The sequence below is a fragment of the Amblyomma mixtum genome, chromosome 10 (genome assembly GCF_055824585.1).
Source record: "Amblyomma mixtum isolate Tamu chromosome 10, ASM5582458v1, whole genome shotgun sequence".
In the NCBI taxonomy this organism is placed as follows: Eukaryota; Metazoa; Arthropoda; class Arachnida; order Ixodida; family Ixodidae; genus Amblyomma; species Amblyomma mixtum.
The window spans coordinates 52,846,163-52,871,905 of NC_143021.1; the positions used below are offsets into that span (position 1 = coordinate 52,846,163).

The 25,743-nt window shown below is 48.6% G+C and overlaps 1 protein-coding gene across 1 annotated transcript in view; it reads right to left on the minus strand.

Moving 5' to 3' along the window:
• Positions 1-25,743, minus strand: part of LOC149325803 (uncharacterized) — a 128,081-nt gene that overhangs the window by 65,472 nt on the left and 36,866 nt on the right. The window contains exon 5 of the mRNA XM_089562749.1: positions 4,454-4,622. Within this exon, the coding sequence (XP_089418875.1) occupies positions 4,454-4,622 (169 nt within the window). The remainder of the gene's footprint in view (positions 1-4,453; positions 4,623-25,743) is intronic.

Below are 25,743 nucleotides of genomic sequence, written 5' to 3' on the forward strand. Positions count from 1 at the left end.
CTAGTGGTTGTATTAAAATGACCAAGTATTCAACCAAGGAAAGCCATGTATTACCAAGCCTAGCCATCAATATGCTTCGCATCTGACTAGGCTTAACCTTAGCTAAGCCTCAGCCATTTTTTTTTTAAATTACTAGAATACTACCTGCAGGTAACTTTTATCTCTCATGACAACCAGTTTTTTCTGCAGCGTAAGGGCATTTGTATCGGCTCATGTGTAGCTCCCATTTTATGTGACACATTTTTATCTTCAATGGACCGCCTTCTTGCACGGACTTTTCAAGGGGGGCCAGTTTTTAAAGTTTTTAGATATGTTGATGACTTCTTAATTTTTTGAAGGTCAGGGAACTTTACATTCCTTGACCATATTGTTTCACTGGTTTTATCTGCTTGTAATCAACAGGGGAAAGGTTTAGTTTTTACCCATGAACTACCTGAAAGTCAGACTTTGCGTTTCTTTAGACCTTAAGCTCATGTTCTGCCGAGACCATACTTGCTGGATGTACTCCCCCCGAGCCAACAAAGAGTTGCTCAGCTATGATTCCGCTCATTCCAAGGTGGTAAAGCGAGCTATTGCGTCGCTTTGCCTGGAATCTGCGCTTCGAAAATCCTGCCCACATAAAATGCTACAGAGTTTGAATGATCAGGTTTCGCGACTTTCAACAGCAGGCTTCCCTGGCCCGGTCATTTCAGCTGTTGCTGAAACCCTCCTGCAGAAGCATAAAGGCGCCCACAAAAGACATGGAATCCGTTCTTCTAAGCCGGTGATGGTCCCTTATGTACACCAACTCTCCAGAGTTTCCTGACGTTAAGGGGCTTAAAACTGAGAAGCGGGAAGGTTCAGCTCTACGACTACTTTTTGCCTCCGCGCGCAACCAGGGAGCTATAGGCCATTTTTGTATCTGCGACAGTGTTTCATGGAAAAAGAGCTACTCCACTGTGGGCCGCCCACTATACCTGCTAGTTGTTTCAACGGCTCTGTGCTCCTCTATTCTGCGTGCCATTCACGGCGACCCTGCCTCCGGACATCTGGGATCGGCTCGCACACTCCATCGAGCTCAAGAGTGGTTTTACTAGCTGAACATGTGTTCGAAGAAAGAACGATATGTGATCAGCTGCACGCAGTGTCAGCGTCACAAACACCTTACCTCAGCTACACCTGGCCTTCTCCCCCTGTAACGCCTCCCTGTAGTCTGTTCCAGCAAATTGAAATTGATATGCTTGGACCTTTTCCCAGATCTCCAAAAGGCAATCGCTGGATCGTGGTCTGTGCGGACTACCTTAAACGTTATTGTGAAACGAATGCTCTACCATCGGCTACCGCCCTTCAAATGTTGCAATTTCTTCTCAACTCTGTCGTCTTAGAGCAATGACCACTACTAGTGGTAATCAGTGGCTGAGGTCGCCAATTCACGGCTCATATCGTTGAAGAGCTTCTACGCTTGTGCACGGTTACCTACAGACACTCGACCCCATTACCACCCACAGGCAAACGGTTTGGCGGAACGCATGAACAGAACACTCACCAACAAGCTAGACTCTGACCATAAGAACTGGGACGCCATACTGCCCTTCATCACATGCGTCTTCAATACCACCGCTCAAGGAAAAACCACATCAAGTCCACTCTGCGTCTTGTACGTTCTTCCACCTCGCTACACACTGGACGCGGTCGTACTACGCACGTCTAAAGGTAGATTATGGTTTGAAACTCAAATTGTGCGGGAATGACAATTATGTTTTGTAAAATTAATGGTGGAGACCGGAGATAATCACACATTTTCTGCTGTCTTCGAGAAAACAAACCATAGATATTCGTCTGCTGTTATTCATGTCGTTCCGGCATCACCTTTGCGAATAATGGTAACACGGGTATTTTCACGGGATGAGGGAAGAGACCCGTTGTGAGGATTCTGTAATATGCGCTAATGAATGAGCAATTATAACACAAACCATGTTCACCGTCAGCGCTTGGTGCGTTCTTACTCTGAAGTGTGTTATTAATCCTGATAAGTTCGGCAACACTACATTGTGTGATAAGCATTGTTTTTACGCAGCCGTTCTCCAGGTAAGTAACTGGATCTTTAACATTACTAGCAGGACGTTCAGTGGTTCCGACAGAGAAAAAGTGTCTGTTTTATTTGCTAAGGCTTCATGTTCAAAACCTTGAGCACCAAGACTCAGAGAGGTCGGTGGGGCTTGGGAGTGATGACTAATTAATTCATTAAACGTGTGCAAATTTTCTCGGCGTCTATGCGACATCAGGTATCTTCTTTGGAAATAGTCCCTATGTTCTTTCCTCACATCTGCGCTCAGTTTGTTTCTAATGCTTTTAAGTTTTTAGTTTAAGAATGAGTATAAGTTTTTACTCTGAATTAATTCCGAGAACAGAGGGTTTCTTTCGGTGATCCTGTCCTAAAGATCTTTCAAGATCCATGCTTTAAGAACTTTTTTTCTTCCTTTAAAGTGAGTTTCAGGGACGGCCTGCTCGGAAATGTCCTTAAGTATAGAAGTAAATATGTTGAATGATGTGCTTGGATTCTCATCAGGAAGAATATGTCTCCAATTTGTGTCTGTAGTGAATGTGTGACCCCTTTTGTAATGTCGTCTCGTTAATTTTTCTGTGTGTGCTGTGGTGCTTACTGTTCCCATTTTCTTGAGTATATTTTATAAAGTCGCTGTGCGCACCTAACATATAAACTGTCGCCTAAATCTGCATACATTGGTTCTGGATTGCATTCGTGCTTTCCTAACCGACCGCTATCAATTCGTCCGCGCTAATTTACACTCGTAATCCATCTCTCCAGTCTTGTCTGGCGTTCGTCAGGGTACCATTTTAGGTCCGCTTCTATTTCTTATCAACATAAATGATTTATCCCCTAAGATCAGGTTTAATGTTCGACTATTTGCTAATGATTGAGTTATATGCCGCCTAATAAATAACCAGACTCACATGACCATCATTCAGGAAGATCTTGTCAGCATCGAAGAATGCTGCAGTACTTGGCTCATGTCTCCATACAGTGCTAAAACGCCCCTTCTTTCTTTCCATCGCCAGGGTAACAAACACAATTACCACTATTAATATTTGACTCCTGCATATATATCTTGAAATCCACTTAAAGGTGCACTGTAGAGGAATATGAACTTGTCTATTTGCCGCGGGAACTCGATCTACACGTTCCGAGCTTTCTTAGAAACTTCGATTTATTGCCCTGTGCGGCCGATTTCTATTAATTAAATTGAACTAACGTCCGGCTCCCGCCTTTCTTTTTTTAATTCTCCCCCGTACGGTGGGCGGAGTCGGCCAAAGCGTGGAGTGCCTTTCACCCCGTCCCGTGGCAGCTTGCCGCTCTGCCATCGGCGGAGTAATACGTAGTAGTTCGTAGTAGCAAATAGTCCGCGCGTATTTTTATTTCTGCGGGCTTATTTTGCGGCTATATTATCTGGGAATGAAACTATTTATTCATGGAAACCTAAAAAAAAACAAAATAAAGCGAAAGCAAAGCCTCCACGGAGCTGGCTGAAAGGCACTTCCGCGGATTAAGCTTTTTTTTACTGGCACCCATGTTCACGATGGATGGATGTGTGGTTGGATGGATACGGCTGAATCCTTTGAATCGGGCGGGAGCTCACGCCACCTAGCCGACGCTTGACCGCCGTCAGCGTACCCTCGCGGCAGCAAAAGTGATTCAAGAGCAAACTTAATTCCAAAACTATAACTCTTCTTGTTTAGCTTCGTGTTGTTGAGTTTGAAACATAGTTTGTTATCAAAATAGATCGTTTTCATTCTATTCACGGCGTGTTTACAGCAAAACGTTAGACTGCGGTCCATTATCGTGAAAATAAATGCTACCGAGGCGGAGCGCTCCTACTCGCCACCGCAACCTTGCAGCTAATTGGTTGATTCCGCGGTCGGCATCTCACGGTGTCGTCAGTTCGATGTCACGCTCAAAAAAAAAAATTGATAGCGATATTGAGAGCGACCCGTAATTCGGGCCCTGGTCCCGCACATAGTATTTAAAGTGGGGATAGAATACCAATGAGACGCGTTTTTGACATTACACAGCAGAAAACTTGAAGAGAAGGGATTTAGGTCATATTGGTTGTTATGATGCAGTCTTACGATATGCAAACAATTGCGTTCATAAACAACTTCCCGTTAAGAAAAGCACTTGTCGAGAATTTCGGGGAATGGGCGTACAAGTTCGCCGGTGAGGGAAAAAACTTGAAAGATGGTGTCTAAATGTACGGTAGAGGATCGTAAAGTAATAACCCGCTTGCGTTAATGGCAGCAAGTATGGTAGTAATTGCAGATGACATAAGCGGGCCATATGTGTACAATAGCCGGTTTTGGCAAACTGAGGACAATAAAAATCGAAAATCGAAAATGAGACTACAAACGAACTGTCGTCGCGTACATAGCAAAAAATTACTTTTTCCGTGTGGCTTACCAACAGAAAGTCTGCGCTTCAATCCCGATGGTGAGGGGCCTGTGGCGCCGACGGAAGACTCGCTGGGTTTTATCCCGCTCAGTGGCTGTGGCTCTTCAAGCGTGGTTTTCTTGGCCAGCTGGGGCTTGCGTTTGGGACCCTTGAGCGCAGATTTTGGCGATGGAGGGCCCTGTGAGGGAGATAGAATTTTGTTGCGAATCTTATATTCATGCAACACGAATGACTGCGGAGATTGCAGTCAGTGACGAATGACTTTCCGCGTCGATGGAGCTGGGCGTTGCTTCCCGACAATTTTTTAATGGCCATCGCAAAATTGACTGCATTGTAATCGCACTGCTTCCATAAACTTTCATTTGTAATCATAAAAAATGATAGAGCAAAGGAAATGGGGATAGATATTGAAGAAATATATATCACAGGACAACGCTGTCGCTCGCACCTGATTTCTAATGAAGAAGTTAAGCTCCGGAAGGAATATCAAATATTCGTGTGTCCACGGTGCTCCGTCGGCTGCATTGACACTTGAACTGAATGCAGTTGAAAAACTGTCTCAACCTACACAACGTCGACACTTGAGTCGAATACTATTCGGTTCAATAAGCGTTTCGAAACGGCCGCATGCTGCAGGTGCTAGGCGAAAAGTTTGAGTGTTGCAGAAAAAAACACCATGAGCTTTCAACGTTTACAGCATCTTGAGCTCGCTAACGCTAGGAGCAACCCATCCCTTCCCACATGCATACCTGAAACCCACATCTGCACATTTTTGAACTTCAAAAGATACTGAACCAAATTTTTTCAGGGGCCAGTTTTGAGGGAAACGGTAGAAATTTCTGAAATGATTAGCGCGATCTGGTTGCAAAGGATTTTTTTGCAATTTTGTATGGTGGCACTGTAATTATAACAAAAGAAGAATAGCGCAACCAAGACGTACACAAGAAAGGACCACACAGGACTAGCGCTAACCTGTGTGGTCCTCTCTGGTGCTCGTCTTCGCTGCGCTGTAGTTATTGGGTAACAACAAGCACCATCTAGCCCAACAAGAAGCTTTTTAAACCGCTGTAATAACTTAATTTCATGGCCTAGATGGCGTGTGGCAGTCATCTGTCTTCTTTAAGTTATTCTTTCCGTTGCAGATTCAGGTCTGTATATATATGATCCGGATGTAATAGAAGCTCAATGCAAAGTGCTTGTCCTGTCGCTTGTCTGCTCGCAAAGCGACTCAGGCTGTGAGAGACGGCGCACTGGGGGCTCCGGATAATTTCGTCAACCATAGGTTCTTTAACGTCTACTGTAGTCGCACAGTATATCGGCCTCTAGAATTTCGCCTACATTGAAATGCGACTGCCGCGGCCGGGATCGAACCCATGTCTTTGGGGTCGAGCCCCATAACCACTGGGCCACCGTGGTGGCTTGTTCTACATGTAATAATACAATTGGAGGCTGCCTCTGGAAGCTGCAGACGTGACATCATAACACTTCAGCTGCTTGCACGCGATTTTAGTCCCTAAGCCCATTGTCGGCGGGGTATAGCTTTCAGTGAACACGTTTTGACGAGCTCTCCGTTTTCCTTCAATCCTGCTCCTCCGGTGAATCTCCGGTGAAACGAAATCACGTGGTGCTGCCATGCCGAAGAACGTCAAAAGCACACTGTTGCTGGAGACACATCTTTTTATATGTCTCTCTGAGATGAGAAGCTCCGCGAAGACTGTTAACCCGCCCTCCACTGTCATCACGCCTGAGGTGAAGGCATTTGACTAGTGCTTTTGTCCGCTTTAATTATGCAGCTGGTGTGGCTTTATATAAAATGCTTGGCATGAATACAATGCCGATAGACTGACGCTATTCTATTTCAATCAATCAATCAATCAATCAATCAATCAATCAATCAATCAATCAATCAATCAGGTTTATTTTCACATCAAATATGTGGGGAGCGGGGACAAAAAGCCTATAGAGGCTTGACGGAGGTCCCCGCCCCCTACAGCAACTACATTGTGCACAAAAACCCACAATCACACAACGGTACATTATATGATATGCCTGTGACATATTTAAAACAAAAGCACATTGCATCGAAAATGAACACGTTCAGGGCATCAAAAAACACATAACCATCAAACATATCACGTAAAGAGGGAAGGCATAAAAGCAGGCTGAGTTAGTACACTAAAGAAAGAAACTATATGCTGTTACTCTTCACTAATTACAGTTTTTCACAAATTGTTTAAAATGGACGGGATATTATAGGACAGCATTTGTCTGCCGTAGTTAGTTCGCGTTCGCGGTAAATACCAGTTGTCTCCGATGCGCGTATTGTAGGGGCGTTATCTGCATGCTAATCTAGACAAATCAGCGAGGAATGCAGTTCCTTGATTAATATTTGATGTGTACTTTTTGCGCAGCAGGACAGAGTACAATTGCACAATAGGTACAATGTTTAATGCCTCAAAGACAGGTTTGGTGTGTGCATCATTTGGAATGTTGTTAATTGCACGAACTGCGCTTACTCACCAGGCGTCGCCTCATCCGCAGCCTGATCCGGAATTCAATTTCAATCCGGCCATCACCTTTAAAGAGATCACCTCTCTTTATCAAAATTTTCATGGTCTCTATCCCCCTCCCTGTAAAGGCCTCACCAGGGTGGAGGAGCGCTGGCTTCTCCGCCTCTATACCAATACTGTACTGTGCCCGGCAGTACTTAAGCACTTCAATTCTTCTTTCTCGGGCGCGTGCCCACACTGTGAGGAGGAGTTTTCGGACACCTACCACGTGGTGTGGGCATGCCCTTCCAATCCTGCCTACCCACCCCACATCCACCCCACTCGAGAGGACTGGGAAGCTGCCCTTCGCGGCTGCTCCGAACTCCATGCCCAACAGGCATTGGTAGCTAGAGCCCGGGCCGCTGCGGAAGCTACAGGGATCCCGGACTAGGGATCCCTCCTAGTGTTTGTAAGGGGCGGGCCCTTCCGGCTCGCCCCATCGACCTCTCACTGTAAATAGAATAAAAGTTTTTCTCCTCCTCCTCCTTTTTTCTGTAGTACATGGAGTTTTGTAATATTGGAGACAGTGGTTGTACCCCAGACTAAGAAACAATAAGTTATAACACTGGTGAACAAAGAGTCGTACAAATGTTTTTTTATGCATTGTGGAAAGTAGTACCGAAACTTGGAGAGGATACCTACTACTCTTGAAATTTTGGCAGCTCTATTATCAACATGAACATCCGAAGATAAGTTCTCGTGGAATGTGACACCAAGGCTTTTAACGGAAGAGGAGACGTGTATTTTTGATTAACCGATTGATAACGTTAACTCAGAAACAGACTTATTACGGGGTCTAAAAAGCAAAGTGACCAGTGGTGTAGCGAACGTAGGCACCTCGTAGCATTTACTTCCAGACTCGATACACATGGTGCCCTGAAAAATAGGCTGGTGTCATCAGCGTAGATAAAAAAAGTTGTGTTAGGGTCAATGTTTACAATATCATTAATGTAGAGATTAAAAAGTAGCGGGCCGAGTATGCTACCCTGGGGTACGCCGGCAGCAATATGCTTGGGGTCAGATAGTGTGTTATCAATCACAACCTGCTGAAAACGGGCCTCTAAATATGATTTAATGATACTATAGAAACAACCTCGGAAGCCATATCTGTCTAGTTTTAGTAATAAGGTTTCGTGATTAACGCGATCGAACGCCTTAGAAAAATCTATAAAAATGCCTAGTGTTAGTTCTTTGTGTTCGAAAGATTCTAAAATCAGCTCCTTCTGTGTAAGAAGAGTGGTCTCAGTAGAGTGTAATTTCCTAAATCCATGCTTACTGGGTGTGATCAACTTATGCTTTTCGCAAAAACCTAAAATTTTCGCAAAATTTGTCTTTGTCTTCGCATTGGCTGAGTCCTGCACAGCGATTAGCTCTCCCCAGTACAGTTCAGTGGACGATTAGCGCAGGCGCGCGCATTGCCTGAGTTCGCGTTTGCCAACTGCCAAGAAGCTGCAGTTTCCTCTTGTTTCGTGTGGTGAGAGGAGAAAATGCTAGCGCAATTATCAAATCGCGCCGGACGACACAAATTGGCGCATGGTCTAATGATGCTTTGATAGAGCCGTTATAGCAAGCTTTCTGGGTCAACTTCGCACAGGAAACAATGATCATAGCACCCGGAGTAGCCTAAATTTAACTATTGGCGCTATGGTAGCACGAAAGAGAAAATCTCAAGATGTTGCGCCTGCCGATGTGCCTAACCGTTGTGTCGACTGCCTCGCTTGCTCATCGTCGCTAACATCTCGTCGGTTTGAGCCCCTACTGTAACGCGTTCCACCCATCCTTGCTGCTGAATGATCAGGGCAAATCGGCAACGAAGAAATAGAGGATCGTGTGGAGTGCGCGTGATCTGTGTCCCGACCGCTTCACCCGGCTCCCGCTCTCGCTAAGCATCTGGTTCAGGACGCCCTGGTCCATATCTCGCCTGCCTTCTCGGGTTGCCGCAACAACTCTTGACATATGTTAGAGGTGCTGGGTATAGGCAGTGCAACCGCTCGACACACGCTGCGCTGAGTCCGATCCCAAGCCAGGGTCGCCATCCCTTCGCTGAGGCTGCGCTCCTGAATTCAGTCTTCTGCCGACCCACATTAATAGAGGTGTACCAGAACTTCCCATGACCAGGATAACGGTGACCCAATATCAGCAGACGGACTCCGCTCCTGCCGCTGTCTACCTCCCCATTGATTCTGCTACAGGTGCAACGTTCCATGGCGCTGCCACCGAGCACATTGACGACAGGCTCGAACAATACAAACGTGCCGCCCGCCCCAAATGGCTGGACTCCAGAACATTGCTTGCAGAACCTGTACTTTTGTCTGGAGGTCACTGCTCGTCAATGGTACGAGGCCCACGAGACGACAATTACGTCCTGGGAAAACTGCAAAACTAAACTACGGAAGGCATTCGTCAACCAATATCGGCGACAACGTGCAGAGGATCTCCTGCAAACTAGGTGCCAGAGACCTGATGAGACCGTGACCAGTTTCGGCGAAGCCGCCTTGCGGCTTCCGGATCCACCAGGAGCTGATTCGGGATCCACCGACAACAGTGGCCGACTTTGTCACCGAGACGACGAACATTGGTCGAACCCTGGCTTCGCGGGCGGACCATTATCGTCGCCTTGCTAGAATTCCTAGCGTTTCCAGTCACTCTGCTGCACGCTTGACGGCCGACACCATCGACGCCGTGAAACTTCACGAGACCATCCGCGAAGTAATTGTCTGGGATGAGCTTAGGCAGCTGCTCCCGCCTGCTGCCAGTCGAACTTCATCCTCCCTCACCGCGGCTATCCACGAAGAAGTGCAACACGTCCTCTTTATCCTCAGTGTTCCATTGTTCCCACACCTCCCCAGCCCGCCTTGACGCACGCCTCCGTGACTCTCCGCTCGCCACCGAAGCTGCCGCCGGCGCCATTACTCGCCTGCACAACTCCTACTGCAACCTCCAGCGTGCAGAATTCACCGACTGCTTCTCCACGTCATCCGGATTTCACCAGCCGGCCATCGTCAAGCAAACAATTATTGCCGACGGCGCTTTCTTCAGTCGCCTCACAGAGCATTAAAAATAAAGCGCGAAATGATCCAGAATCAAGCGCTTGAAATGGTCGCCGACGACATAATTAAACCATCGCGCAGCCCGTGGGCAGCTCCGGTGGTGCTAGCGAAGAAAAAAAGAAGGCACTCTTCGGTTCTCCGTTCACTAACGGCGACCAAACAACATCACAGAGAAGCACGTTTATCCGCTCCAGCTCAGACGACGCGCTTGATCATTTACGACATGCCCGTTACTTTTCGGCCATTGATCTGCAAAGTGGTTGCTGACAAATAGAGGTCCATGAGCGACACTGAGAGAAGACGCTCTTTATTGCCCCGAAGGGCATCTATGAGTTTAAGGCGATGCCCTTCAGCCTCTGTACTGCCCCCGCAACCTTTCTGCTCGATATGGACACCGCGCTGGCCGTCCTGAAGTTACAAACATGCCCGGTCTACATTGATGATGCCATTTTCTCAAGCACGTTTCCCGACCATCTTGTCAGACAGAATAGAAGTTTGCTTACGTCGAACTGAAATTCCTTGGCCACGTCTTCAGTAATGAAGGTATCCGCCCCGACCCCGACAAAGCAGCCGCCAACGCCTCGTTTCCCACGCGATCGGACAAGAACACCGTGCAGAGGTTATTGGGCCAATGCGCCAACTATAAGCGCTTTTTGCGCAATGTGTTTCTTGCCGCTGCGCCACTTACTCACCTCAGAAAAATACCGTCGCCTTCCAGTGCTACCATGAATAGCAGCGTGCATTTGAACATCTGAAACGAAGCCTACTGACATCCCCTGTATTCGACCACTTTGACCAGGGTGCTGAGACTGAGGTGCACGCAGACGCTAGCAACAAAAGTCTCGGCGCCGCGCTGATTCGAAAACAGAACGGCATCGAGCGCGTCACCGGATACGCAAGTCGGCGATTATCGAAGGAAGAAGCGAATTACTCAACAACTTAACAAACAATTTTTCGCGGTTATTTGGGCGATAAGGAAGTTCAGGCCATACTTGTACGGGCGCCTATTTCAGGTTGTTACCGACCGCCACTCCATATGTTGGCTCAGCTTTCTCAGAGACCCTGCAGGGTGACTTGCACGGTGGGCTCTTCAGCTGCAAGAGTTCGACGCCACGATAGTGTATAAATTGTGCCGCAGGCACACTAACGCCGACTTTCTCTCGAAAGTCCCAGCGGATTCAGCACCTACAGACCACGACGACGAGAATGAAGACGCCTTTCTAGGAGAATTGAGCGCGTTAGATATGGCAGCGCGGCATAGGCTCGACACTGAGCTTTGTGAACTGATCGCCCGTTTGGAAGGACAGCGAGGCACCGTTCCATCCATCTTCTTGCGCGTAGTACCCGCCCTACGCCTACGCCACAACGTTCTGTAGAAGAACTTCGCAGCGAGTGCGAGGTCGTGGCTGCTCGTTGTTCCGGCTGACCTACGCAACGTAGTTATAGAAGCCTGCCATGATGATCCAACATCCGGACAGTTGGGGTTCAGTCGAGCATACTCTCGAATTCGCAAAAAGTACTACTGGTCGCAACTAAGATGGTTAGTCATCACACCTAGACCTGCCTTGAATGTCAAAGACGTAAGACTCCGCCCGTGCAGCTTGCTGGACATCATCACCCCATCCAGCCACCGACGACTCCGTTCCAGCAAATACTTATGGATTTCCTTGAACCTTTTCCCATGTCCAAGTCGGGGAGCCACTACATCGCTGTCGCCACGGATTACCTCATGCGCTACGCCGAGTCGAGGGCTTTGCCCCCAGCAACCGCTGCGGAGTGGCGAAGTTTTTTGTCGAGTCCATCATCGTTCGTTACGGTACCCGGGAGGTCCCGATCACTCATCCCGGTGCCGTGTTTATGACTCAACTAACGGCCGACATCATGCGCTTAAGCCCTACAAACCATCGCTGAACTGCTGCATACCACCCCCAAGTGAACGGGCTCACTGAGCGCCTCAATAATACCTTGGCAGACATGCCCTCTATATATGTGGATGTTGAGCACAGGACTGGGGACGAAGTTGCGCCATACTTCCGTCCTTCAAGAGACACCAGGTTTTCGCTGTTCCACCTGGTTCATGGAAGAGAAGTAGAGTGCTCGATGCAATGCTGCCACATGACCTAGGGGCCTTCGCTTACGATGATGCTGAACTGATGGGCCAGTGCGCCGAAGAAGCCGGACAGCTGGCAAGACTACGCGTTCAGGACCGTCAGCGCGTCGATGCACGCAGGTACATTCTCCAGCATCGTGAAGTTCATTTTTAGCCTGGATATAGTGTATGGGTATGGACTCCAGTTTGACGTCGAAGTATCAGCAAGAAGCCAGTCAAGCGCTACTTTGGACCGCAAAAGGTGTTTCGTCGTATAGGCAATGTAAAGTACGAGGTGGTTCCGATTGTGCCGCGAACATCCCATCGGCCCCCTCAGTCTGACGTTGGTCACGTGGTGCGTCTCAAAGCTTACTGTAACCGATAGGAGCACGTCTTCAAGCTCTTGTCGTTTTGCTTGCGCTATACCTTTCTATTTATGCCTGTCTGCGGATCGGGACGGTGCGTCTCTAGGCAGGAGAGTAGTGCCATGCGTGCCACCTATCCTTGCTGCTGAGTGCACGGGCAGATCGGCTACGAAGTAGAGTATGATGTGGAGTGCGCGGGAACTGAGCCCCGACCGTTTCGCCCGCCTCCGAGTAGCTGCAACAACTGGGGTTGCCGCAACAACACGTGATATTATTTCCTTTTTTTTCCTTAATACAAAAATAGTTAACCGTCAGAGTCGCATTTTCGCTTGCTTAAGGATATTTGGCGTCTGCCATACCAAGTTTCCTGCCACGCCACTGTACGACGGCACTCTTCTAATACCCCAGTCCGCTACCGGTGCGACAACGGTGTTATAACGTCACATTCTTCCCCTAGCGTTTGAGGAGCGTCTCATAACATGTTCTGAGTTAAGCTAGCTCCTAAAAATACACCAAGTGATGACCATGGTTTAGTGTGAACGCGCATTGAAAGTTAATTTCTGGCATCTTCGAAATTTCAAATCTTGATTCACTATCTCCGGTAAATCTGGTGATTTTAAAGCAGAAATATTTACTTGGTGGCAAGAGGCCATTAGCACAGCGAATGCTGGCGACTTTAACACACCACCGTTGCAGGCACCTGACAAAGTGCCATCTGTAAGTTGAAGCGCCTGGTACAGCCAAGTTGGGCGTGCGCGTAACTGCAACTAGTAAAATATTCCAAATTTACTTTAGAACAAATTTGGAAAGGTTAATATTTCAATTAATTCACAGTAAATATAATTTGGAAATGATGATTAAATCATTCTTCGCAACATCGGTAAACTAATCTTACAGTTTTCTCTGCCAAGAAAACGTTTGCCGCCTGCTGAACAAGTTTAAGAGGTGTTATGATCTCCTTGGAAGATCAGAGCCACTCTAATGGGAGATTTTCATTTACCGATAATTTCTACGAACACCGTTATTTCAGCACCATGTGTGATGTTAGGGGTACACACTAGAAGCAAGATTGACATGACAAAGGAATGCTCGCTCTTGCTACTAGTGGTGGTCAAGTCATAGCAAGCTCTGGAGCAGAAGAATATCCATTTTGGAGCACCTTTGTATCAGAACGATAATCCTGGAGCAACCCAGGCGCAGCATGAACGGAATAGAGTTACGAAGAAGAGTCTGTACCTAACCAGATACAAATTCAGCCACGTGCGGCTAGGAAGAAAAAAAAACAGAGGAGGTGCTCACAGAAAACAGTGACAAAACAGTTTATTAAGGCTAACAATGTCTTGCACGCAAGATCAGCCAAGCGTGCTTGAGTAAAAGTACAGAGAACACGTTCACTAGAACCATTCCTTTATTCATGCTGGCTCTACAGTAAAACCTGGTCATAAGTAAATTACAAACTATCCCACCTTAATGCAGTCTAAAGTACTGCCTTTAAACTTAAGCTTCCCGAAATTTTTTAGTATATGGCTACCCTGGAAGCCTTTCATGTCCAGCTTGCTGGCACGAGGCTTATATTTGAATGGTACTCTGCAACCCTTTCTATATGAGAGCATAATGATTTTTGAGTGGACAGCTGTCAAATGTGCTCATGACGTTGTAAAAAAAATTCTTCTTTACTAGAATGAGGTTGATGCATGAGATCCTTGAGCAAGGTTATTGATATTGGGTTGTTTGCATGCTATGCTCACTTGAAAGTGTTCCACATACTGGCCACACTTTAATCGCGCTCTCTGGTGGATTGCACAAACCTCTCAGTTTTATGCTGAATGAGTGTGCACTTGCCCGCTTTCGGCTGAGTCGTGAACAATGCTGCCATGCATGGTCACACCTCACCTTAGTGTTCAACCTGCCCCTTAATGCAGCTCTTGTTGCTGAATGTTGCAATCTGCTTCCATTGCATATGTTTGGGAAGCTGGCTGTGTCAATGGTGCCTTCTGCTGCAGAAGTGAGGGTAAGAAAAATTCTGCAGTACTTTGTTGTTGGTCTTAAATGCTGCACTTATCTTCATAGCATGTTTTCGTGCGGCTGGTGATGCAAGGAATGCTTCCTCGTATACAGCAGTGAGGATGGGCAAGTATGCTAAAAAGTTTGAGTTCCTGACAGTGAACACAAAATGTAATATCATAACGTGCTGTAATGGTGACCGTGCAGCAATGACTTTTGATTCACAACCCCAAGGGCCACTAACACAGGTGACAGAAACGGAGAGGGCCAAAGTGCATATAGTAGACGGCAGGGGAGGATTTATCTTAAATTTTTCACAGGACAGCCATTCTGAACATCTTTTTCTCAATGAAAAAAGTCCAAGAAATACATGTTTAAAATGTGACTGCCCCCCTCCATAAATCCACCCTTTGAAGCATGGCAACATAGCATGTTCCAGATTTCCACAGCTCTAGTAATGTGCATAATATATATTACCGTAGCTTTTCAGACTTCTAGAAGTTTAGGAGTACCCAGTGGCTGCAGCATAAGTTTCACGGTGTTGTGCATCATTTCAATCGTGTGTTTCATGTTTAATGTGTAGAGCTGCAACTGTACGCACCGCTTTTCGCTACTGATGAACTACTAGCTTGTAATGTCACTGCACAGTAGCACACTTTACTTGTGATCGACAATCCATAAAATGAAAGTCAGTCTATTGTACGTAATGAATGCATCAAATTATTTTTCTTCAACATAACCACAGGCATCAATGAAATTCAGCGCACATGTGGATAGTGATTTCAACGAGTACTTTTTACCCCAAATATCACTACCACAGGGCATAGGTGCAATAAAAAAAGAAATACACGTGAGAAAAAGCCTCCTAATTCAGTTAGAGCTTCGTCTTTTTCGCACTTCTTGACCATGACATCAAAAAGAGAAGCAGTTGCAAGCCTGCAACTGGAAACCGCTCTGAACATAGCGCGCGACCAGAAACTCAGACCTGGCTACGATATGAACGAATACACTTGAGCCCGGCACGTCCCATAAGCAAGATGCTTCAAACGTTACACGCTTGAAACGGGCGTGTAACAAAGTTTCTGCAGTATACTAAGATCAAAGCAAGCGCAGCTGCTTCCTTTAAAATATCGCTCTCCGCCATGTAACGGCCCCCGCTGCTCACACAAGCGCAATCGTGAAAAACGAAAAGGACAGCAACACTAACACCATTGACCATCACTGGAGTGTTGCAAGAACACGCCTAATAGTGACGAGGTTTCACTGCCGATGGAAACGGGAAGGCGAATGGCACACGCACACCGCACGCACAGGACGCAAAACGTCCGCACAATACGCCGACGACCTCTCTAGCGCACGCCGTATTGAATCACTGGTGAACGAACGGCGCGAGTGCTCCTCAGTGAGCAGCGGTGGCCTCCCGACGGCTCCGAGCAGTGACGCAGTAGACGAAATGCCCGTGCGATCGTGGTCGCCGGGTACGTTGAAATCAATGCAGCGAATTCCACCTGAGGTATGAGTGAATGGCGCCAAAGTCAGCTTGTGAGCATGATCAAAAACAAAATAGAGCAGTTGAGAAAAGTACGCCTACGCCGCACCGCAAATGCTACGCCGCGGCCGTATGCTACCGCCCGGTTTGCAAGCAGCAACTACAACGCCTTTGCTAAGCTGCCCGGACAAGATGGCCTCCCGATCGTGGAAAAACCACGTGATTTCCTCCACACTTTTCTCCCAGGGTGCTGTGTGGAAAGGGCCTCCCCTCTTTTTTTCCATCCTCCATGACCGTGCGTCATGACAGCACCGGCAAGGCGAGGAGGGAAGTTTTCTCTCGTGGGGTATGCAGAAGAAGCGATGGGAGCGCCACTTCGAAGGCTATGCGGATTTCCGCAGAGCCGTTGAGAGTCTCTTCGGGTTCCGGCCAGCAACACGAGCGGTTGCTGCAGCACGCCCTCGTCACCTTCCGCGGCAGGCGCACGGGGATCCGTCATGCCTTGCCGCTGGAATTCTGGTTCCAGGCAGCGAAGCGAGCGCAGCAATTGCGCGCTCTCGTCATCTCCCCCAGGAAATGCTCGGGGATGGCTTTGCCCCAAAGAATGCGGCGCGCACGGGGAAACCCGGCCGCCATTGTCGGCGCGTACAAACGTCGGCGTGTACATCGGCGGCGCGTACAAATTTGGCTTTCTATATAAGCATAGGCTATCACAAAACCTGAGAAAAATGGGCAACAAGGTAAACGTAAACGTTTTGTTTTCAGCCCCGAGTAAGTTGAGTGCCCTATGCAAGAAAAGCACTTCCGGAAACCAGGGAAAGGCCGCTTGCACAATCAGGCACCAAAAGCCATTTGTAAGATGCGTAGGAGGCGTCGTGCACTGGGTGTCCTTGACATGTGGCAAGGCACCAAAAGCCATTTGTAAGATGAGTAGGAGGCGTCGTGTACTGGGTGTCCTTGACATGTGGCAACTATTACATAGGATAGACGGCAAGATGCATAAATGCGAGGTTAGGAGAGCATAATTACAACGTGAAAACAAAAGACGTGGGCACTTCAGTGTCCATTGTCTGAAGTGCAGAGAAAAGCAAGGAAGGCAACCATCCCGTGTTTCACAGTTGTAAGGTACTTTTTAAAAGTAAAAGTAAATGTCAAATAATGAGAGAGATTGCGGAGGCACTAGAGATAGCACGAGCGGGCGATGATTGCGTAAGCGCTCCATCAATTTTGTTGTCAGAAAAAGAGATGTCCTATCTTACATCGGGCATGCCGGTTGTCTGAAAGAACGTGCCGTGCCAGCTATCACTAGTTGGTAATATTCTTGTAAGCCTGCGCAGGTGATTACCATGAGTATAAAATTGTTTTTCGCATGAAATAAAATCAATTGAAAGTAAGTGCTTTGTATGTCTTTCCTTTTCTGTCAATGTCAAGACCCAAAAGGAATGGACACCTCTAAAGCAATCTTCTAAGACAGCACCGTATTCACTACACGCGCGTCTCCTCCTCCGCCTCCGTACAGGCAGAGTGTGGACGGCCGAACGCCTCCACCGTAATCGTGGTGCTCCCAGTGCATTGTGCGCGAACTGCGACAGCCATGACGTCAAACCAAGCGTAACAGCAGCTTTTCGCTTGTGTACCCAGGCTTAACAACAGCTAAGCCACTGCCAATTTTTTTTGCTTGCCCTATTGCTTTTCGCTGCTTTTGAGCATCAACTGTTGTAATGCCTGGTGGTATGATGCTCCAAACGAGAAAGTGCCGGAGATGCGCCGACGGCGCTGGAGCACGGCGCGTTGTGTCGACTGCAGCCGTTCGTTGCGATCGGCGTTCCCCTAATGTCAGTTTGTGCTTGATCATAACGAAACTTTCGCGCGGTTCTGCAAAATTTTCAGTGGCTCAGCACTAACAGATAGATGGCATAGCCACTTTGTTACATCAAGGTCAACCACCACAACTCCTTCATTACATGGTCTCAAATACACACGCTTCAACGGGGGCGGCAATGGGGCACACGGACTTCATAATATCGAGGAATTCGCTACACGGAGGTTCATTACATCCTCGTTTACAATATCAACGCTCCATGGAATTTTTGCAAATTCATCAAGCTCGCGAAGTGAGTCAGCGAGGACGAAATTTCTTTGTTCAAACAAAGCTTGACATCATTGGGCCTGCTCCTAGTTTTTGCTCTTCAACCCACAAGATACATCTTCAGCCCTCTTAAGGGTTGACAGACATGACTCAGCCTTTTGATGCAACCGACATGATGCTTGGTTTAGTTGGTTTATTAGGGTTTAACAACGCGTAGCAACTCGGGATATGAGGGATCGCCGTAGTGAAGGGCTCCGGAAATTTCGACCACCTGGGGTTCTTTAACGCGCACTGACATCGCGTGGAGTGGATTCCAAGAGGAAGCAAACGTAGCAGGGGACGGCAGAAAGTTAGGTGGGTGGATGAGATTAAGAAGTTTGCGGGTATACAGTGGCGGCAACTGGCGAAGAACATGGTTAATTGGAGAGACATGGGAGAGGCCTTTGCCCTGCAGAGGATATAGTAATGCTGATGATGATGAGGATGACGTCGCACAGTACACGGGCCTCTAGAATTTCGCCTTCATCGAAATTCGGCCGCCGTGGCCGGTATCGAACCCGCGTCTTTCGGATCAGCAGCTGAGCGCCGTGACCACTGAGCCACTGCGGCGGGGCTGCGCGAACATGGAGGAAGGAAAGCTCTCGCTATCCGAGCTGCACGACAAAGAGTATGCCGGTAGTAACGCTAGGCGCAGCGTCGTCGTCGTCTGCTGCATTGCCTGCTGCGCAAGCGTGCTGAGACGGCTTACAAGTAGGAAGGGAGCAGGGGGAGCCAGATTAAAAAAAAAAGTGAAATAACCACCTTTCCCCACATGCTTCATGTGCCCTAATAAACTGGCTACTAAATTCAACAATCCATCCCAATAGCACCCTAGGTTGGCAAATGAAACCGTGAATGGTTCAAAATATGGCCACATATCATTGTAGTGTCCGTTCGTTCGCGCAAGGCCGCAGGAAAGGGGTGTTATCATTTTTGTTCGTGACGCGGGAAGCGACCGAACTAATCTCGGTTGATCACAGCCATCAAGAGCTGCATCTAAACTCCGTTTCATACATCAGGTGCAACGCTGTCAAAGCTAGCGCTCTTTTTTGCGCAGCCTGCATCCATGACAGAAAATAGTGCGTTGCTTGTGGTGAGCGAAAAATAACAAATGCATTGCGGACAGGCTTCGTGGATAATAGATTTGTCATCAGCGTGACAAAAAACGATGATATTGCGAGCGAATCGGTCGAAATCTGTGATGTTGCCACCTAGCATTGCCAGGTGGCGCATAGCTGCTGACGACGAAGAAGTAGGGCTCGCGCCGTGTGGAGTCTGTCGCCGTGGCCTTGTCTGTCTTCGCACTTGTTATTAAAGCCCCCGTCGTCAACAAGTACGTTACAAGCTGGTGGAGGTGCTGGGTACCCGTGAGCCCATGCAAGAGACCCCTCCAGGAAGCCGTCGCGCCAGCCCTGTACCACTTGACACCCCGGTACATCGCTTCAGTCGGAGGATCCAGGGACTGCCTTCGGAGGTAGGACTAGTCGAGAGCGGCGCCATGGAGACAGCCACTCCTCCTCCTCTGCAAACTGCCGCTGCCGCGCCATCCCACTACACCTTGCAGACTCCGCGGATTCCCAAGACGTTCCGTGGGGAACTTTTTGAGGATGTGGAGAACTGGCTCCTTCATTTTGAGCGCGTAGCTGCGTTTAACCAATGGGACGACGCAGCCAAACTCCGGAACGTTTACTTCAGCCTCGAGGATGGCGCTCGCACCTGGTTTGAAAACCGAGAGGACGTTTTAATCACGTGGCATGAGTTCCATCGTCGGGTGCTGGAGGCCTACACAAGCGTGGATCGTCGTGAACGAGCTGAGCGTGCACTACGCATCCAGCTGCCGAACGAAAGTGTCCAGATGTACGTCGAGGACATGACGCGCTTCTTCAGAAGAGCTGACCCGGCCATGCCGGAAGAAAAGAAACTCCGGCATTTGATGCGTGGCGTCAAAAAGCAGCTTTTCGCAGGCCTCGTGCGCAGCCCACCATCGACCGTTGCTGCATTCCTTACAGAGGCCACAACGATGGAAAAGGTCCTGCAACAACGTTCTGCGACCTACGACCGCCCGTGCATGCTGCTGCTGTCACCGCATCGTTTGCTACCTCCGGGAGCCACCCTGACGATCTGCGTGAACTGATTCGCACCATCGTGCGTGAAGGGGTCCTGAAATTTTGCAGCTCTTCGCAGCCAGCGCTAGGTTCGATTTCTGCTCTTGTTCGCGAGGAGGTGCAACAGGCGTTCAGGGCTCCTGCTGTCGAAACACCTCCTCTACCAGGAGACTGCCACCGCCCCACCTATGCTGAAATTGCGAGGCGCCCGGCTGCGGTTTCGCCGCCACCATTTCCGGTAACGCCTCCTGAGCCGCGGTCCTCAGTTCCAGCAGTGCAGTATTTCGACGATCGCCGAGCGCCCTTGCGGAAAGCCGATGTCTGGCGCACACCTGATAACCGGCCACTCTGCTTTCACTGCAGAGAACCAGGACATCTCTACCGTAACTGCTCTTATCGGCGCCTCGGTCTGCAGGGCTTTCGAGCCGATTCGCCCAGTCCCCGGTTTGGCCATCGGCCCCCTGCCATTGAAGACAGACAAGGCCACGGCGACAGACTCCACACGGCGCGAGCCCTACTTCGTCGTCAGCAGCTATGCGCCACCTGGCAATGCTAGGTGGCATTATTTTGCGTTTTGCGTTATTGTATTTTGCGTTTGTCGTCTTTTTTCCATTTCACGTTCTCGCTGTCCCCGCTGGCCGCCGCGTTTACTCTTTCCGTCCGCCTCCCTTTCACGTTTGAGAAAATGGCGTCCAGCTGAGCGGCCATTTTACCGAAGGTTCGTGCACGCCAAGCAAGCAATTGCAAATGTGTTCGGCCGCACCAGGATCCGTTTTTCGGAGAAGTCTGTTCGGGAAGTACTGAGTGCTGCGAGCGAGGACACCGGAGTATCTCCCCGTAGCGTTGCCAAAATCAAGGCGGAGCGTCTGTGCGGGCCTGTGGCGTCTCCGAAGAAATGACCTCGCAACGTGAAGATTTCAAGCTCGCGAATTGTCAAGAATGACAGCTTCATAGTCCATGCCATCCGTCTGAAAGTGCACAGTATGTACGCGAAGATGGTAGTCCCAACACTGGGCAGTGTGCTAAAGGCTGTCAGTGAGGAGGACGACCTGCCGAACTTGAAGAAAACCACACTGTGGAGGTTGATGAAGGACATCGGATTCACATTTCATAAAAGAAAACGGAATCTTGCACTGATCGAGCGAAGTGACATCATTGCCTGGCGTCGCGGATACCTGCGGGCTATCAAGGAATTCCGAGAACAGCGCAGGTACGGATCCTTCCTTGCTTATTTTATTACGCAGCACGTTTAGACTGGCTTCACATAGAGCTTGATGTTAGCTTTGTATCCTCGTAGTCAGAACAGTGAGTGTTGCTTCAGGATAACACGTTTAGAAGAAATCGTCTTAACCACGTTGCTGTTGCTAAAAACGTAGTGGCGATGTTTCACGACCAGTTTTGTGCTACGTTTCGGTGCGGCACGTGTCTGCATGGGTCAGATTAAATCGCTAAATCCCAATTGGTGCGCCAAGCAAAAACAGCAAAACTGCCAAAAATGTAGCACTGCAATGGGTAGTGCCATCTCGTCGTCGCCGTAGGAACGAATGGACACCCACTGTTACACAGCAACGGAGCAACACTGCCAGTTGCTCCGGTGGTGCGAGTTACTGGCGCTACTGCTGCGAACGTTGCCAATTTTGGTTCGCAGTCACCGCGAGTGAAGAGATTTCAAACGTTGCCGAATTAGTCAAGTACCCCATGCAAACATACAGTGAATATAAACTGGCTACCAAATGCCGCCTGAGCGTGAATATAAGCCAGAACAAGAGAGCAATTAAGCTGAGATAATTCTTTTTCTCGAGCGTCTTTGAGCGGCTGTTTGTGAGACAGGGGTCAGCAGTCCGTTTGTTGCAGTGCATTGCCTACTTACATGCTGCAGCGGGTTTGTTTACTTACAAGCATTGACTTGTGCACTCGGTTGTTTTGCATTTACAGGTGCATCGTCTACCTAGATGAAACCTCGGTCAACGCAGGGCACACAAAAGAATACGTCTGGCAGGACAAGACTGTAAAGTCATCTCAGGATGCCTTCCTGAAAGGTTTAACTACGGGGTTGGCTGCGCCTTCGGGCAAATGGGCCCGTTTGATTCTTGTATACATGGTGGGAGCAGTGCAACAGGATTCGTGGAAGACACTGCTGACTTCTTCAGAGCAAGAAAAGGGAAACCACGCTGACTACCACTCTGAGATGGATGGCAACTGCTTTGAGAATTGGTTCACCGACAAGTTTTTGCCAAACATTCCGGCCAATAGCATTGTCGTCATGGGCAATGCTCCATATCATAGCATGGCTCTTGAAAAAGCACCACTGGCTGTTTCCACAATAAACCATTTCTCGCAAACACTGCGGGGTCAGCATTTTTTATTGTCCTGTCTCATTTGTTGTTTGCTCTTTCGAAATATTTTTACCTAGAGTTGTACAACTTTTTATGCATTCTTGACGCTCCCACAGCTTGGAACTCTTTTTACCTGACTGCATGAAAATCCTGCCTGAGCAGCTCTGCTCTTCTAGGAGAGCAGGGAAATCGAGACAAGCTGACTTGCCTCTGTATTGCCTTCATTTGTGCACGATAACGAATCTAACTCTTGAGGCAGTACTATTTTATCTCACTGTGTGAATCAGCACTATATTCTAAATTTAACACTTAACACGGGAAAACAGGCCATATCGAGGTGGTGTGTGTAAAAATAATTTGACCCGAAACTTACAGACGGCCACTTGTTAATCGGGCCACGGCGGAGCACTCACCACTGTGCTAATTAATTAAACCCGACGAATGAACGTCTTCTTTCGCACAAACCTCTCGCTTGCATCTAAAAAGTATAGTCACAATTCTGCAGAATCGGGAAGAAAACCGCTACTGGTGACCAAAAGCCGGTGCGAGCTCGCTGACAACGAATTTCGGACAGCTCACATTAATGCGGTATGCATCAAATGAACAGATGCATGCCGCTCATTTCAGAACACGCCATAATATTCAAGCGATTCTGAAGAAAACGAGTTCTCTCATTCAAGTCACACGAAATTCAACTTGGGATGAAAAAAAAATGTGCGAAAAAAAAGTTTCACCACCCGGGATTTGAACCCACGCACACCCACTGCCAGTCTACCCCCCGGAGCGACGCGTTAGACCACACGGCCACAAAACAGCGCAGAGTGATACAGTTTTCTTTATTTTTTTCTGCGGACTACTTCCGTAGCCTTCACAGCGTTGCACATGATGTATGAAACGGAGTATACGTGTTTCCACATCACTGTAGATGATCTTGACCTGTTATCTCGAAGTTTCCTTGCCGGCTTAAAATTGAGCGATGCCGCGAACGGCGGGCAATTGTAATTCGACGACTGAGGAGCACATTTGTTGCTTACGCCACTGCCGTGCTGTTTAGTGCTTTTGCGGGCGCAAGTCAGCCCAAATAAAGAGCTTCGTTTGAAAGTCTTGTTACTGTCTTTCTGACCACTGGCCTGCCGTCACTACAACGTGACATAGTAGTGGTTTTCCCGTGACCGTGTCGTCTTTATGGTACAGCTAAGGCGCAATATTGATCAATTTGCCCCTTTTGGAGCAGACTGGCGCAGCAAAATGTGAATGTATCAGAATGGCCCAAATGGCGCAGATGGAGCACTATTAAGTACAAACCGATAGCAAAAGTGTACGCAAAAAATGCAGGAATAAAATATTGCTACGAACGCTGCGAGGACGACGAAGTGGTTTGTAACGAAGAGGACGCTGAGGTGCTCGCTTGTGTGCTGTTAGAATACTCCAAGCCGTCGGTCCCTTGCGTAGCAGGTTACCTCAGCTGTTTCTGGCGGCCACATAACATTTGGTGGAGTTTGCTAAATTCGATCCCCGAAGTTTTCACGGCCGCCGCCATGTCCACCGTTCGCGTCACCGATGGCAGCTCCGCTGCCGTGATTGGAATGTGCACTGCGAGAGTCAGCATTGCCGGACGTCATATACCCGTTCTGTTCACCGTCCTGACCAGGTGCCCTCAGGACGTGATCCTTGGCCTTGACTTTCATTTCATTTCATTTCATTTTATTACCTTAAAGACCCCTCGCGGGGTATTACATAAGGGGTGGGATTAGCAGAAAAGGTACAAGACAAATGCTATTTGTGATCATGACCACCCATTCACCCATTCAGCTCTTATTGGCCTCAGGCCTTCTCCGATTGGATCTGCCCCTGTGCTATGACGACTCCACCAGCTCACCTCGCCTTCAATCCACCGAGTTTGCTCGTCTCCCGCCACAAGCTGCTGTCTACACCCTTTGTCGCCTTCTCCTCCCTTCCCTGATGGAGACTACGTCGCCTGCCCTATCACCGCTGGGATTCTGAATCGTAACGTCCTCTTTCCCCACACCATTGTCCACATCACCAACAACTGCACCTGCCTCCCTGTCCTCAACTTCAGCCTGTCCCCTCAGGTACTTCCGACCGGCATTTCACTTGCTGATCGGTCCCCATCATGGAGGAAGGAAAACTAAGGAGAGGCCCTTCGTATTCCCAATGCATTGACGAAAATGTGGCGGAAGTGACGTCAAAATTTAGGCTTAAAAAGTCGGGCCACTAGCAACGTAGTCGTTGTTGCTAAGAAAACTCGGGCCACTAGCAACGGCGTACGGCGTCGTTAGAGTCGTTGTTGCTAGGGGCCCGAGTGTTTCTCGGTGGCGGTGGACGGGCTTTCGTCACGGTGTGTTCGGCCTTGCGTGTTAAAGTCTACATGTCTGGCATCGTGACGTTACGCACGCATCTAAGATTGCTTTTAAATGCAGCAAATAACCGCTCATTTGATATTTTGTTCGCAAACTTGGTGTCGTTACGCGGAGCGATCGATGCATTGAAATCAATCTCGCGAAAAGGTGGCACTCCGGAACCGCGCTTCGACACGCGAAGAAGCGTTGATTGTTTTGATCAGCGAACTTTCGAACCTCACCAAACAGCACAGAAACATGAAGCCGCTCTCGGCGATGCTGAGCTGCGTTTCGAAGGCCACACGGCGGGTGTACAGTAGCCCGAGGAGGATGTCGTCTTTCTTCGCCTGGCGTCGGAAAAGGTTCACCGCACCTGTGCGCCGGACTGTGTTTAGGTGCGTGTTTGCGGGGAGGGAGGTGTAAAAGTGTAGCGGCGAGCGGCGCGGTTTTTTTTATACCTTTCTTTTACGAAGTGCTTGCGAGCCGCGCGCGATCCCCGCCCCGTAGCTCGGTGGAGAAAGAAGATAGTGAGGAGAGCCTAGCCAACTTCCGGTTGCGGGGCGGCTTAACAAAAAGTGGCGTCAGGGCCTCTCCTTAGTTCTTTCCTTCCTCCATGGTCCCCATTGACCAACTGCACAGTTCCTGCCCTGGCTCCTGACCCCACGACTGCCGTCTCCAACGTCCCTGCATCGCGGCCCTCTCGTGCGGATCCTATTGCCACGATAATCGCTGCCGATCTGCCCTCTGCTGATTCTACAGCTCTTCACTGCCTCTTGTCCACCTACAGTGATATCTTTGACTTTGGGGACTGTCCCTTGGGTAAA